This window comes from Ursus arctos, unplaced genomic scaffold (assembly GCF_023065955.2).
Source record: "Ursus arctos isolate Adak ecotype North America unplaced genomic scaffold, UrsArc2.0 scaffold_4, whole genome shotgun sequence".
In the NCBI taxonomy this organism is placed as follows: Eukaryota; Metazoa; Chordata; class Mammalia; order Carnivora; family Ursidae; genus Ursus; species Ursus arctos.
Genome location: NW_026623056.1, coordinates 25,816,088 through 25,832,766, shown reverse-complemented (window position 1 = coordinate 25,832,766; position 16,679 = coordinate 25,816,088). Strand labels below are relative to the sequence as shown.

The 16,679-nt window shown below is 40.2% G+C and overlaps 2 protein-coding genes across 6 annotated transcripts in view; both read left to right on the top strand.

Moving 5' to 3' along the window:
• Nucleotides 1-6,948, top strand: part of ACAP2 (ArfGAP with coiled-coil, ankyrin repeat and PH domains 2) — a 140,104-nt gene extending 133,156 nt beyond the window's left edge. For all 4 annotated transcript variants that reach the window (XM_026496160.4, XM_026496151.4, XM_057306536.1 and 1 more), the window contains one exon: nt 2,455-6,948. In XM_026496160.4, the coding sequence (XP_026351945.1) occupies nt 2,455-2,555 (101 nt within the window). In that variant the 3' untranslated portion in view covers nt 2,556-6,948. The remainder of the gene's footprint in view (nt 1-2,454) is intronic.
• A 4,833-nt stretch (nt 6,949-11,781) lies between these two features.
• XXYLT1 (xyloside xylosyltransferase 1) overlaps nt 11,782-16,679 on the top strand; it is a 166,009-nt gene continuing 161,111 nt past the window's right edge. For both annotated transcript variants that reach the window (XM_026496180.4, XM_044383136.3), the window contains exon 1: nt 11,782-12,380. In XM_026496180.4, coding sequence (XP_026351965.1) covers nt 11,880-12,380 — 501 coding nt within the window. In that variant the 5' untranslated portion in view covers nt 11,782-11,879. The remainder of the gene's footprint in view (nt 12,381-16,679) is intronic.

Sequence of the window (16,679 nt, the reverse complement as noted above, 5' to 3'; positions counted from 1 at the left end):
GCCTTGGGAAAAATTCTAAATGATTAAAATTATACTTAAATTTTAAAGAATCACATTAAAGTTCAATTTATGTTAACTATATTAAATATCTTAGTCACTATTGTTATTGTAATGTTTGGTTTTTGATAATACAGTTTAAGGCCTAAGAAAGGTATTTTATTGATAGTCTATTAATTAATGTTTTGTTAGAAACTGAACGTTAACAGGAAGTTGTGTGTGTGTGTGAAGGTGAGACTTCCTTTTGTATTGTATTCACTCTTAAAATGTATTCGTGAAACCAATGATTAGTGTAGTACCGACACTTTCCTTCAAGGAAGCATTTAATTCAGTGAATAAAAGATCTTATTTGTTTTGCATGGTACAATGGTTCTGCTAAAATGTACTTGTGTAATAGGTACTAGATGATTTAAGAGCAAAAGCTGGAAAACCACAAAAAGAGAAAACCCCCCACAGTTTGTTATACAGAATATGCATTGCTAATAGTAGAAGCCATATATTGCCATTGTACTGTTGTAATACTGAAGAATGCTCATCTGGTGCTATCTGTAAACTATTTAGCATTAGCGTCTGCTAGATCCTTCTTCCTTTTTCTTCTTGAATGTATAATGTGTGCCTTTTAAGTTACTTCTGGTGTTGAATGGTAAAATCAGTGTGTTATTTTTGTATTATAATCTGCACTTTACACTTCCTTGGAAAGTAAAATTCCAGACTCTCAAGTTTAAATAGTATTTTAAAAATATTTATAATGTTTACAATAAATATTTTAAATATTTTAATTCAACATCTAAGAATAAGAATTTTTAAATATTTTGTATGGTTTGTTAATTGATGTTTAATGTTGGTCTCTCCTCAGTTTATTTTATATCTTTTAGAATGGCTAAAAATGGGAATAGACTTGTAGCTTGTCTTTTAATGTGAGAGTTTAACTTTTAAGAAATCATGGGTGTAATTGGATTGTCCTAACAGTTGTTCCGGTATATCAAATTTTATTTTTATTGTTTTAATAACATAATATGAGTTAGATGCTACTCTTAGCCAACCTATTAAGATTTTCTTCTTACTGTATTTTTCCTTTTTAAAGTAGACTGATTGATTCAGGTCATGAGAAAATTTCCAGGACTAAATGAAAACTATATAGAGATTTTAATAACTTGCTTTTTATATAGACTAAATACTAAAAGTGACTAAATATTGAAAGTATTAAAAATTTTTATTGAAAATTTTGGGTTATGCTGTTAGACCTTTTTACTAGATCTTTATCCCCCTCCCCCAACTTTTTTCCGATTCTCTAGCTTTTGGTATGACACCTATTGCCTCAAAAATCTCGCTTATTAAAAGCTGACAAAACTTACTGCACTATTAATAGCTATAGCAATGAGTTTGTAATAAGATGGATGCAAGATATCTTATGGGAAATAATTATAAAACCTTGTTGCAGCAGTAATCATTTAAAACAGTATTTGATGGTTTAGATTTTGAAAACAGAGCTATGCTAAGCTTCTGTGTAAAGCTAATGTTTAACAGGAAGTATTCATGATGAAAGATGCCTCTTGAAAATAAGATTTTACTTTATACAAATCCTTTATCTGAGGAATTAATCTTTATGTATTCATATATTTAGTTTCTCATGGCAAGAAAAACAGTATTCAGTCAGCTGTAGTATAAATATCTATAATCTTCTCTACAAGCATATTTATATGTATGTACATATGTGTATTACTTTAATTTAACAGACATCTTTGGTATCTGTTCCCCTTTTGTCATAGCACTTTTGCTCATATGACCTACAGTAAATGAAAAACTTCTGACTAAATATGATCCTGACTGGATATAGTCATTTTCTAGGCTCTATTATTTTATAACCTCAGTAAGCAGTGGATTAAGTGCATTAATTTTAATTAAGCATCAAAGTTTGAGTAAAGAATTTCTTTTTCACATGCTATTTAAATTAAAATGCCTTTTAACTACAAGTTGTGATAATATTAAAATAGGCTTTTTTCTCACGTGATTATTGGTTTGTCTTATTAATAACTTGCATCCATCAGAAGCATTAGTATTTGTTGTTGGTCTTTTCTTTTGGAATTGATCAAGGGAAATATTTATTTAAAGAATGCCTTGTGTACTACACCTCATTTAGAATGACTTTTATTTCTGTGTAAATAAATGTATTTCTTTACATTGCTTTAAAACACTTGCATCTTTGCTCTTTTCTAACTCTGAGCTTTCCTCTGTGGCTGCATCTGAGGTGCTTTTTTCAGGTATAGCTTTTTTTCTTTCACTATATGCTGTTCCAGCATTTATATATGTTAGTCTTTTTTCTTCCAAAAATGCTCATCTGAGCAAAATTTGAATATGATTAATTATAATATAGTTATTAGCCCTAAAAATGAATGTTGTTTATTAATACTTTCATTGTATACATTTTAAAAGTGTCTTTATTTTACTTTCATGCAGGTGATGAAACCTACCAGGATATTTTTCGTGATTTTTCCCAAATGGCATCCAATAATCCAGAGAAACTAAATCGTTTCCAGCAAGATTCACAGAAATTCTGAGTTTTTTTAAGAAGGGGAAAATATTAAATTGAATGATCCCCTAATGTGTGCATCTGAAATCTCACAAATTTTTACTGCTTTAATTCTACTTAATTTTAGTAGGTATTGAGTGGTTTGGAAAAAAGGTACCCATTCATTGATAATTTTTATAAATTAGAAACATAGAGCTCTAGTAGTTGGGAGAGGAACCTACTTTAGGACCCCTTTTATTAAAAAAAAAAAGTCTGTTTAAAGGGTATTTTTTATAAAGTTAAATCTAGACTTAGGCCATCTCTAGGTTATAATATGCTAAGAGTTTAGACAAAATCTCTTTTTGCCAGTGGGTGGTAGCATTGATTTTTTTTTTCTATGCATCATGCCCAGGATCATTCAGTCAAGCATGTCTGCATCAAAGTGAGAGCCAGCTGTCCTGCCTGCCTGAAGAATATGTCTTTTCTTTAGCTTCCCTAATGATTTTTGGTGGTCCAAAATTTGTTCTGTTTTGTTTTGTCTTCTGGTATCCTAGCTATCGTACACACAATATGTAATTTAATTCTCAGAGCTAGAGAATATGTTTCCTCCATTTGCTCGTACATGTAGTGATACTCCTTAGATGTCTGGTTATTGGCCTGTACTTTAACATACATGTAATGGCTGTACAAGTAGACATAGCTCAGTCTTTTAGATTTATTCCATTTTATGAAGCAAAAAGAAGCCCTTAACAATTTTTTGTTTTAAATAACCAAAAGAATCCTTACTTATAGAAGTTGTAGTCCTTCATTGTTGGGTTGGTTTCCTAAAACCTTGATAAATTTATTGATGTAATAAAACTGTGTTTCAAAGGTTACTTGAATGTTGAAAAATTATGCTTTTATCAGATTGTAACTTTGAAAGGATAAGTTGATTTATAAAATAATGTAGAGCATTTTTATATTTGACATTTCTCCTTTTCAAGATAATTTTGCTGTTGCACTGAGTGAAAGAAAATTTCTGTAAAAGAAAAACTCATGTTTTTCTTAGTTTATACTAAAATATGTAATGATAAATTGCTTTTTAATTTTTTCAACATCTGTCCTGTGTACTTTGTACGCAGTGTGTATAGTATTTTTAATTTTACCATCTATATATCTTTAGTAGTTGGTTATATGAAACACTGATCCTTGAATTCCAAAACATGGATCTACTAACTTACACTTAAATGCTCTAAATTTGTCTGATTCCATCTTTGATTGACATATCTTGTCAGGAGTACAAAATAATTAAGTAATTTGCCTTACGGTTTCTAATATTGTCAACAATTAAGTTTAATCTTCTTTTATAAGTTACGTCTAAGTGACATTGATACTAAGTTTCTAAATATGAGTTTTTAAAATTTGCGTTACCAAGTAAGTTAGAAAAATTATATTTAATTTGGTAGATAATAAAATTTTCTAAAATCCCTCCCTCCAGTAACTAGAGTTTTATAAGTTGATTGCTGTCAAATCAGGATTTGTCTAAACAGGAATTAGACTGAAGTTAACTCATGTCACAGAAAAGTTTCCATACTTGGCCAAATTGTGTGCATATACTGCTTATTTAGTTATAATCACTGTACATTAGATAAGGATAAAATGTATTTATGAGTTATTTCTAAGAAGATGTTAACTTCCAAAGCCTGTATTTTAACTGCGGCAGTAACAGGAATATTAAATCTTCCCTGTTTCTCACCTCAGAGTCACAGATCATCTGGCTTTGCACAAGTCTGTAACATTTTTTATTAGAGTGTGCTTTGAAGTTGTCCAGAAAGTTCAAGAATAAGGAAATATGTTAAGAATGAACAGAAAGAAAAAGAGCAGCTCACTTTCCCTTTGTAGTGCCTATTCGCGTTAGTCGTAGCTTCGCTTCCGAAGCTCCTAACCTTTATCTGAGGAAGCTTGAACAGTTTTGCGTCTGGATCCAGCCATTGGTGCTTCAGATCATCTCTGGGGTCTCCGGTTGTGAAGGCAATTCCATATGACACTCTTACCTCCTGTGGCTTGAGTCATGAGTTTTGTTAATGTGGTAGTAATTCGTGTCTTAAATTTAATGGTTAGAGATGTATTTGAAGATGATAATGGTTCTGAATATCTTCAGAGAAACTAAATCTTTAACAGTATAGGGAGCCTGGCAATACAAAAATACATTCCTGTGGCTTGATTTCTTGAATATGCCGAGACCCAATTTGGATGAAATTTGGCAGAAATGATGCACTAAATACAGCAAGGCTTTTAAGTAAATTAATAGTTGTAAGTAGTTACAAAGTAGATTGGCTCTTACCAAGGTGAATTTAGCTGTGTCAAATAATAGCTTTTATACAGTGTGTAACAAATCTGAGTTTTGTTATGCTGTGAAGGATTCTCAGTGCGTCATGAGAAGTTACAGTGTAAACAATGTTAATCATACTTTTGGGCTTCATAAGTCAGTGTGATTGCCCTTTGTTTTCTTTCCTTAACTGACCTGCGTATATTAGTTTCTGATTCCTTATCAGTATTCTAATAGCTTATTGTCGCTAGCACCGTAACTGAAAAGCTAGCCTAACATCACAGTAAGAGTAGCAGTACTATGAAGAGCTCATAAAATGCAGTCTCCCGCTAGAACCAGATTAAAGGTAATTGAGTAGTTATTTGCAGTATTGCCTTGTAACACTTTTATGCTTAAGATTTCTAAGGTTTTTAAAAATTACCTTTGGTACGATCCTTAGAGATTCAGAAATTTCCAGGGATTCAGTACATTACAGTGTGTACCTAAGTTTTCCTGGTCTTCACTGTAGATTTTAATGAGCTTTGGTGTTTACTTTCCAAAACATATAATTTAATTTGGAATATGTACTTAGGTTCTTCATGAGTACATTTTGAAAAAAAAAATTATACCTTAGCAGCCTGGACAACTTAAGTTTGTGATGTGTTACGCAGTATTTAAAAAAATATAATTTTACACATGTAAGGTATGGTGACAATAAACCAAATTGTATTTCAGTCTAGATTGACTACTCATTTTGAATAAGAACACATTCCCATAGCACTCTTATGTTGTCATATTAACTTCTCTGTTTGATAGCACTTTCGATCATGGACAGGAGCAGGAAAAATGATGTATTTTAATAGAATCATTATGTCCAGAATGACTTCCACCTGCATGATATAGTGGAAAGAGCACTGACTAGTAGTTACTACCCTTTTTTTATTCAGAACTGCTCACAAATAAAATGAGTGGGTAAAACATGGTGAAACTATAACAACATACTTTTGTGTACTCTTCTGCTCATAGTGTACTTTGAGATTACTCTATCTCACTGGATTCTGACAGTAGGACTTCTGCGATGTGAATCTAAGAAGGCCAACATTTCTCTTCTTTGATCCTGGGCTTCTCCTCTGGTTTTATAGAGGGAGTCATTGATTTGCTGGTTGGTGGTGTAGCTGACACCGGAACCCCTGTCTGACTGACAACTAGTCAGAGGCACTTGACTTGTATCATGAAATGTTTTGAAATCATTGTAAAGGAGCAAAATCTGATAATGATTGCCAGCTTTCCTTGTGTTCATAACAAAGACTCCAAATATTCTGGAGAACCTGGATATAAAATTACCTTGAAGGAATAGATTAGGATTTGAAGATATTAAATTGTAGGAAATATTCTATTTTTGTAATAACAAACATTAATGAAAGCAAAACATGGTAAGGTGATTTTAATTTTCCATACTTATCAAATTCTTGATACTTCCAAATGAAAGGTAACTAAAAGAGGCTTAGATTCAGTTTGGCCTAATCCTGACATGTTTATATAAACATGGTTTTGTAGACATCCTTTCCCAATTACATAAATTTATCTACTTAAAATGAAATAATAAGGGGAGGGAAATAAGGTGTGATTAAATAATCTATTCTCTGCATTGGTCTTCTCACTGTCTTATGTTTTAGATTTTCTTATTTTTCCTCAACAACCCCCTGCCTTGAGTGTTAATTTTAAACAGGGAAAGCTTGCTACATTATAAGGATTTCTGGCACAACTTATTTTACACAAAGACTGAAGGGTAATTTTTGGAAATGATGAGCTACTTTTCTATATGTGTTTACTTGTGTTTTGTGGAATTTCTGGATCATTCCAGTCATAAACACTTATTACATGTAATATTTCTTGCTACCTGTGAAAAGGCATATTTTAAAGAATGTATAACCAACACTCCATTTACTTTTTATTAGTATGTAGAGGATTTGTATCTAATTAATGAATGTAGTTTTATTGTAGTTTGTCATTGTAAATGGAGCAAAATACATTATCTTTATAGTTATTCTAAAATGTACATTATGTAAGAATTGTAAATATTATTCTTGATTAAATACTTTGTATGCTGAAAAATTATGATAATAAGTCAATAAAAATCTCACCTCTGGCATAATTCTTTTATGCTCAGCCTTGTACTTTATTGTGAACTGCAACTGCAGACATACCTGTTAAGAACCGTCATGTTTAAGGTCTTCTATTCCTTTCCAACTCTGTCACATTGATCCAGTTGATCCTATTTGCTGATTGCTTCAATCAGGAAATCCATTTTGGGGGCGCCTGGGTGGCTCAGTCGTTAAGCGTCTGCCTTCCACTCAGGGCGTGATCCCAGAGTCCTGGGATCGAGCCCCACATCAGGCTCCTCCACTGGGAGTCTGCTTCTTCCTCTCCCACTCCCCCTGCCTGTGTTCCCTCTCTTGCTGGCTGTCTCTCTGTCAAATACATAAATCTTAAAAAAAAAAAAAAAGGAAATCCATTTTGATCTTTTAAATATTTTCTTCCTGATCACAGAGCTGTATGCATATATTAGCTAAAAATGACAAAGGCTTTTTTTTTTTTTGTGGGGGTGAGGGCTAGCTCTAATTATTTTCCATTATGATTGACATCTGTTGAAGTTGCCCATCTAGGCAACACATTCACACTCAGTCCTTTTAGTAAACAAATAGGAACGTGTTTTTATATGAATTGAGATAGAAGGAATGGAGGGTTGAAAGAACAGACCTGGAAGTGAGTCACCTGCCTTTGCCTTGTAAGTTAATTAAAAGCAGACACAAACTTTTTCTATGTGACTTGCTTCATTCCACTTCATTTTCAGAACAGTTCTATGAAGAGAACCCACACCAATAGTCAGTATATTTTTTAAATGAAAATAACCTGTTGCAAAACAGTGCTTTTTCATTGTAGAAAAATGTTTAACAATAAGTAAAAAAGATAATCATCCATAATTCCATCATCTGCCTGTGCTCCCAATATGGTCTCTACTAGCCACCTCTGGCTACTGAAATTAATTAAAATTAGACAAAAGAGTTGGATTCTTCTGTCACCCTGCTACATTTTAAGAACTCAGCCACATGTGCCTAGTGACTACTGTTTTGAACAGGACAGACTGTAGAACATGTCCATCATTGTAGGAAATTCTGTCGAATAGTATTGAGGGGGAAACTTAGCTTCTTGTTATATATCTTTCTAGAACTTTGGGTGGGTGTATTTTTGTTGGTATTCAATGGGATCATACTGTTCTGTTATCTGCCTCCTGAACTTAGTAAGTGGGGAACGGATTTGTAAGTCTTTAAGTGTTGTACATCACTTTGGGGAGGATTTTAAAAAGCCTTTATTATGGAAAATTTCTAACATAAAATAGAATAATTTCAATAGCTAGTAGCTCATGGCTAACATTGTGTTACCAATACTCCTACCCATTTTTTTCTCTTCCCCAGATTTTATTTTGAATCAAATCTGAGATTTCACTAACAAATCATTGAGTATGTATCTCTAAAAGAAAAAAGCCAATCACAATATTTCCTTAAACTATAAAACTATATAGTCAGTATTTAAATTGTCCCGATTATATCAAGTGTGCTTTTTAAAAATAGAATCTTCAAATTAGAATTCATAGAAGTTCCATTCATTGAAGTTGGCTAGTAGGTCTCTTGAGTCTCTAAATCTGTAAGTTCTTCCTCCATTTATTTTGAAATGTTTCCACTTGCCGTTTGTGAATACATCATTTTTAATGACAGCATCATCATTTTTGTTTAACCACTTCATTGATGAACGTTTGATTCTCATTTCTTGCCATCATAAATCTGGCTCTGCTCTATCCTTATGGCTAAACGTTTGCATACGTTCTTAATTATTTCCTCAGGATGAATTCCTAGAAGTAAAAACCCTGATTCACAATGGGTGGATATATTTTTGAGGCTCATTCAATGAGTCAGGTATTGGGGTTATTATGGTAAAAAAAAAAGGTATATGTACTTCCGATTTTCTTGATATCTTGCCTTCTAGGAGTGGAGGAAGATGGGACTGAATAGTTTCTAGGTGGCCCTCATGGGATTGTTGGAGGATAGTGCTTCACCTGGACACTGGATGGGTTGGTGTTTAGAGACCAGTCATCAAGGCAGTGACATCCAAGTCAAGGTTTGGTGCAGAAGGTGAGGTTGGCAGTGCGAAGATCTAAGGCAGTGCTTTACAAACTTTGGTCTGTAAAAGATTCACTATTGAGGCCCAGGCTCATTGAAGATGCATAGGGCCTGATTCTTTGTGTTTTCACCAAGCTCCCCAGGTGCTTCCAATGCCAACCAAAATCTGAGAACCACCGTCTCAGGGAGAAACATCCACCAGGATAGGAGAGAACTGAGAGTTCTCTTAGGGGCTGAGAAGATTGCCAGAGTGCCCTCCAGAAAAGTACCCTCCCTCCATCTGCTGTAGAGGAAAGTGTCTCTCTGTATCCTTGACAACACTGGGTATTAGTCAATATGAAAAAAATCTGATAATCTATTCAACATTACGGATGGAAAAACCAATGACCTCTAATCTCTGGTCACAAGTCTGAGAACTTGACCAAAGTTAGAACTCTAAGAATTACTGTGCTTACCAAAGTTCTTTGTCTATTTAGCCATGTTATACACTCAGCTAAATCTGCTTTGAGCTGAGGAAACAGCACATGTCACCATCTGACACACTACATACCTTTTCTTGTTTATTTTCCCCTGCAGGAATATAAGCTGTATGAGGGCAGAGATTTCTGTTTCAAGCACACAGTAGTGCTTGATAGGCAGTAGTCACTTGTTACCTATTGAATAAATGACTAGCCACTGTTATTCAACTCCTGTTTTAGTTTCCAGCCAGCAATGTATTTCAGGAAGCTGCAGCATTAATTTTTCTTTATGGTCAAAGAACTGGGAATGAAGAAAACTTAACATGGAGATAAGAGTAGTCTCAAGTATTTTCCTTTCTATGTAAAATTTAAATTATCTTGTTATTCATTTTTTATCCATAAGTTCCAGGAGTGGTGATCTTGTAAAGGTCTGAAAAATAAAATAACTGAATAAATTTTAGAATACGTGACAGAAGGAAAAACCACATTATTGATGGTGAAGGCAAGGGATGCAATTCCAGAATCATTTTTCCCTTGTTAGTGAACAACAATTAGAATGTAATAATATAGCTGTAGCGCACTGCTGTGGGGTTCTGTGGAGCATATAATAAAGTCTTAACGGAGATTTGTAGTTTGGTATTTGTAATTACCCTAGAAAAGCTATGCTCTATATTTTGGTCCTTGTTGGATATTTATCCTTTTATATTGTTTGCTAAGTGTTAGGCACAGTTCTGCTTTTTATGTATTATAATCCTCTGTGAGGCGTAGGTACCAATATTAGCCCTGTTTTCCAGATGGGTGTAATTGCAGCTCAGGTTAAGGAAACTGTCTGAAGTCTAATAATTTGTCACGCTAGATTGACTTGGAGAGCTTGCTCTTGTAACCAATGTCTGCTGAAGGTTGTGGTAGAACACACACTACTCAGGGCTCGAATTATTGCTTTCAGTGCGAATCTTGACTAAAAGCTTGGGTGTTGGAAGCAATAAGACTTGGGGTGAGATCTGGCTCTATTACTAGCCAACTAGGTTTGGGCAATATAATGCTCTAAATCTCAATTTCCTCAATTGTAAAGTGCAAATAATACCTCTACTTCTTAAGGTTGTGAGTATTAAATGAATTAAAGTAAGAGCCTATCACTCAAGTGAGTTAATTCAGCTATTGGGTTACCCCCTCCCCCCCCCCCCCACTCAAGGTAATTAGTATGTATTGAACTTGTTGCTCAGCCCACTTCAAAAGTCCAATGTTTTTTTTTCAGAAAACTGTTAGTCCAACTGAAAAGAACAAGAGTTAAAAATGAGATGAATTGTGGTTCTGGGTACTTTGACCAATAATGGCATGGCACAATAAACTGCTAAGTGATAATTTGTGCCTTGGCCTATTCATTTTCACCTCTGTGTCTTTCAAGCATGCAGATCATTTGTATGTGTTTAAATGCTATAATAGTATCATCAGTACTTCGAAGACTGAAGTTAATGAGTTATTATGTAGTTGTCAAGTGTCCAACTGTCTAAGGTTGACACCAACCGTGTGACCTTGGTCAAATTACCTCAGTGTGCCTCAGTTAAAATTTTGAAAACGACTTGGTACACCTAAAGGCTCTTTTATTTTTAAAATTTTAAAAAATTTTTTATTTTTTGGGCAGCAAAGCAAGGTTTATTGAGCGATAGCAAAGTGGTAGTACAAAGCTCCCAAGGAGGGAGGGGACCCAAGAGGGTTGCTCCTTAAGGCTCTTTTAAAGTGTTCCTCTGTTAAAAAAAGAGAAAAGAGTCTCTAGCGTTACTCCCCTGGGGCTCTGGAAAGTATCCCCAAGTCGTGGGCAGAGGGGTCCCCCTGCTGGCCACATCCTTTACATGGCCTCAGGTGCCAGTGGGCTGGGCAGGCCATTTCCCCCTTAGCTGGCATTCTTCGTTTACCGTGAATGGAGAAGGAGCTTGTTAGTTAAATTCCCTAGCCCCAGCTAGTTTCCCAGGTGTGAAGGGAGTCGGCGGGGAGAGAGGACTTCAAGCCTACAAACGTTTGGGGGGAGAAAGGTATATAGAGAAAAATTTTCCCTTTTTGTACGTCCAGTTTAGTGTTTTTGCTAACCGAAGGTCCCGCGTTGGGGCTTCTCTATACTTTTCAAGGCTCAGCTTCGATTTCTAGCGTCTGGGGCTGGACATTTAGGACGGCGAGTTTTAACAGACCTTACAGCCTCGCTGGCTTTCTCGAAGTCTGAGTTCTCACCCGCCGCTGGATCCTTCCCGTCTTGAATTCTTCTAAATCTAGGACCCAGCGGCTGCCGGGCGGCCCTGGCCCCGCCTCTCCGAGCATCAGCGCCCGCGGACTGGCTCCGGGCAGCGCGGCACCGCCCCCGCCATGGCCGCTGCCCGCCGCCTGGGCCACTAAGTGGCTGCCGGGGTGCTGGTCTCCACCGCCGCTCCTCGGCTGCTCTGTCCGCCGGCCCGTGGTGCATGGGTCGGCGAGGCGGGCCCTCATGCGCTTGGGCCATGGCGCGCCTGGGCGCTGTGCGCTCCCACTACTGCGCGCTGCTGCTGGCCGCGGCGCTGGCCGTCTGTGCTTTCTACTACCTCGGCTCGGGCCGGGAGACCTTCTCCAGCGCCACCAAGAGGCTGAAGGAGGCCCGTGCTGGGGCCCCCGCCGTGCCCACGCCGCCCGCGCCGGAGGTGGCGCGGGGCTCGGTGGCGCCGGCCCCGGGCGCCAAGGCCAAGAGCCTGGAGGGCGGCGGGCCCGGGCCGGTGGACTATCACCTGCTGATGATGTTCACCAAGGCGGAACACAACGCCGCGCTGCAGGCCAAGGCCCGCGTCGCGCTCCGCTCCCTGCTGCGCCTCGCTAAGTTCGAGGCGCACGAGGTGCTTAACCTGCACTTCGTGAGCGAGGAGGCCAGCCGCGAGGTGGCCAAGGCCCTGCTGCGAGAGCTGTTGCCGCCCGCCGCCGGCTTCAAGTGCAAGGTGAGCGGGGCTGCGGCTGTGGGCTCCCGGCGGATGGCCCACCCCATACGTCCGTCGCCCCTTCCCCCCACATTGCCCCAGCTTTGCCCTAAATGTGGGTTCGCCCGTAAGCTGGGGGTAGCGCGGGGGGGGGGGGGGGCGTGTCCAGGAGCCAGAAGCACTCGGCGGATGCAGGGGAGTGCTGCCTGGTGTCGACTGCCCACCCTAACCCGTTCCCCACCCCTCTCCCCCTAGTTAAGTCCCCCTTCCCCCGATAATTGGCTCGCCCCCACTCTGCTGGCCTTGCAGGATTCAGCACTGCCTTCACAGTCCGCACTTTTTATTCTCCTCAATCTTTGACTTTTGAGGTTGGAACAGGTCATCTGAAGGCAGTAGTCGTCCAATGCAGAGTGTGCTGGACAGGGTCTTAGTGAGGTCGCGTGAACTGAAGTTGCAGTGACATCTCTCATATTTCAGTCAGAACTGCCTAAGCCCAAACCCAGACAGTGTGAACCACCTTATCCCCTCTCTGTGCCTTCTTTCCTATTCTCAAGGGTCACGAACCCATTTAGAGAAGCCACTGGTTCCTCCGAGGGAGGAAGCAAAAGCTCTAAGAGGTGCAGATATGATCTGGCGAGAGCACAGCAGAGCTAGCCACTTTGTCCCAGGCTGGACCAAAGTGTCTCTGGCAGCTCAGCTCCCACCTCTCTCCATCATCTCCCATGATCTCCTGGCTCTGCTTGTCAGAGATTAGGTTCCTGGCTTAGTGTTAATTGCTTCAGTCAAGTTGTTAGCCTCATATTGACCTAATAGTTGCACAGAGGGGATCAAGTTCTAATTTTTGGATAGGACTAGTAGGTGATCTTAAAGGATGGAGACTGATGGTGGGGGAGGGGGCAGTAAGGTAAGAGAATGTTCCATGTGTCTGTGCCCAGTGAGTGACAAGGGGAGCTGCTGCCAGGATCCTGCAGGGTTCAGGGATCTGTGGCAGCTCAAGTCTCAACTTCTAGGAGGGCTGTCTGTGTTGTGGGCCTGGCCCCTTCTCTCCAGCCTTGCTTCTCATCCTCCTATGTGCACCTTAGACCTTGACTATGCCGAATATGCCTTTACCCAGGTTGTACTCTCTGCCTAGGATGTCCTTCCTTCCCTCCTGGGCCCTTGGCCACTCTTTACTTAACTTTCACCTTCCCCGGAATGTCCCTCGACTTGGGGACAGTCTGTGCCCAGCCTTCCACAGCTTTCCATTCCTGCTGCTCCCCATAGCACACAAGCTCTGTCTCCTGCCCAGAACAAATGAGCCTGTCCAGAGCACCCACCATTGTCAGGGTAGGGCATGCGGGCCTGGACCTCATGCCACAGGAGGCCAAGAATCCAGGTCCTTGACCCCCTCTCTCACCTGGGGTTTTTCAGCCTGGGGCCCATCCCAGTTTACCTGATTGGAATCTCAAGGTAAGACCTGGTAGCATGTCCCAGGTGATCCCTAGGACTCTAATGCTTGAGAAACTCTGTGCTGGTCCAAGGGAGAAAACCAAGGGCCCTTGATCAAAGGGCCATTCTGGGCAGAGCTGGGATTTGACTGGGTCTCCAAACACCACCCTGAAGACCAGCATTTTCATTTTTTCACTTTATGGAGTCAGAGGTAGCAACTCGGGCCCGATCTCTACCCAACCCCTTCTCTTGAGCTCCAGCTGCAGCTTCTTGTGCCCTTGGGGCTTTCTAGCTGCCAGGCCTTTGCTATGTCATGTTGCTGCCAGGATACTCTTCCTCTCTCCGCCTCCAGGTCTTGGCCATCTGCAGCTGCCATCCCCTCTTTGGAGCCTTCCAGGGAAACCCCACCTGAAAGGCACGTCTTCCTCTTCCTCCTCCCTCCTGGTGCACCCTGGTGCTATGAACCTGTTGGGTCTTATCTCCTGCCCTAGGCATGATGCCTGGCACAAAGTCAGTACCAGAAAATATTGGTCTCAGGGCCAGGTTCCCATCGTGGTGTCTGTGTTTCATGCTCCGTCCCTCTGCTATGCTCTGTTCGGACAGCCATAGGTCACCAAGGCCTGGGGAGGGAATGGACAGCACCTGTGTTGAGGCATGGCAAATGAGGGTCTGGGGGCTTTGTAGCTAGAGGGCTGTGGTCTGATAAGAGTTTATCATTTTTGGACAAAATCGTGTTAGTTTTGAGTTCAGATTTTGTGAATCTGTTCTCTGTTTGTGCTTTCCTTTTATTGGTCATTTGATTCTCTCTCAGGTTTGGAATATTCCTGAAAGGAATGCTTTTTCAGGCGTCACTTCATGCATGCTTTTCCCTCTGTCCAGAGTGCCGCCTTACTCCAACCCCCATCCTTAGCTCCGCTTTTGGGTCTCAGTGTAAATGTTACTGCTTTGGCAAACCTTTCCTGAGTGCCCATTACGCACTCTCATAGCACCAAGTACTTTTTCTTAGTAATGTTTATCGATGTCGTAATTATATAATTATTGAATGGATTATTTGTCTCCTTTCAAGACAAGGTAGACAAAGGGTGTAGACCCTGACTTCTCTTAAATGTTGTATTCCCAGCACCGAATATCATGCCTTCCATATGGGAGTGCATTTTATACGAAGAATTAATCTTTCAGTATTAGGAAGAAGGAAGCTGTAGAAATTCTCACCCTGGTTTCATCAGGGCTGGAAGGGACCTTCAAGAGCATATAGCACAATGGGTGAAGAGCCTTGCCCAAGGCCACCTGGGGAGTAACTGACCTGGCTAGACTAGACCCATGTCCTAGGTCAGTGTTTTTCCCTTTCTACCATGTTTCTTCTTTGTTTTTCTTCCGAGATTTCATTTAAATTCAAGTTAGTTAACCTACAGTGTTGTGTTGGTTTCAGGAGTAGAATTTAGGGAGTCATTACTTACATGTAACACATCACATCAAGTGCCCTCCTTACTGCCCATCACCCAGTTAGCCCATCCCCCACCCCCTCCATTTGTTCTCTTTAGTTGACTCTCCTATAATTTGCCTCCCCCCTGTTTTTATCTTATTTTATTGTTCTTTCCCTTCCCGTATTTTCATCTGTTTTGTTTCTTAAATTCCACGTAGGAGTAAAATCTTCATATACCATGTTTCTTCTTTAAGGAGTACTTCTGTCTTGTGAGGGAAGGTAATAAGGGCAGTTTACTCCCAGGGAGAGTTGCCTTGAAGTGTGCGGACACCTTGGCGAGAGGAAGGCAGCTCCCTGCCCACCCCCTGTCTGGAGACAGCCTCCTCCCTCAGTGTGAGCTCTTGGACTCGCCATGTGTGTAAGCTGCAGAGCAGAGCTCCAGTGAGCTGGCGTGGAAGTTGTGCTCACACCCAGGGGTCTCTCCTGAGGCCATTTTCAAGTGAAATCGAAATACGTTTTAGCTGAAATGGTTGCAGAAATCGATCACAGAACATTATTAGTGACCTTAGATTATATTTTGGTTAATTAAATATTAGCTAAAAAAACCATTCACTTCACCAGAAAAATCTGGTTTCCATTATTATTGAAAATCTTTCAAAATCTACTGCTTTGTCTCCTAACAGTGTGGAAGTCTATTATTTCCTCACTTATTTAATAGGCCTCCAGACCTGCTTGTGTTCCAAGCATCAGGTTAGGAGCCGCTAGCCTGTATCAATAGGGCTATGGACTACTGACCGCAACAGAATCACATGGGTGCGCTTATTCAAAATTCAGAATCCTGGACGCTGCCCCAGCCTGTGGGTCAGAATCTACTGGGTGGGGCCTGGGAATCTGAATTTGTATGGAGCTGCAGAGGCAGGCCTGGGAGTTCACTGCCCTAAGCGTCTGGGGCTCTCCTGCCGATCTTTCAGACCTAGTTCGGCCATCCTCTCTGTGCAGCCTTCCCTGGGAGCACGGTGCCTAGCACACAGTAGGCATTCAGGAAACATCTGGCTTCACTTCTCTCTGTCCTGCAGGCTCTCCTGGTTCTGCTGGCCTGGGAGAGGCTGCCACGTTCGTCTTGCAAAAATGCTGCTTTTATGACATCACCTCCACTCAGCACCTCCTGACTCCAGGCTAACTGTCATCCCAGGTTATTCCAAATTCTCGACCTACTGTGGGTGACTTCAGCTTCTCTGTCCAGCCTTTCCTCCCCAGGCTGTCCCTTCTCATTGGGTTTTGCTTGCTCTGCTTCTGAGCCGTCTGTTGCCTCATTCTGTTTGTCAAGAGGAGTCCTATGCTTCTAAAACTTACGTCGAGACTTATCTGACCTTGCTGTATCAGGTTTGATAGAATATGCCATGGAAACCCCAAATCGTGGTGGCTTACACAAGATTGGGCTTTATTTCGTATCTAAAGGGAAGTCCAGA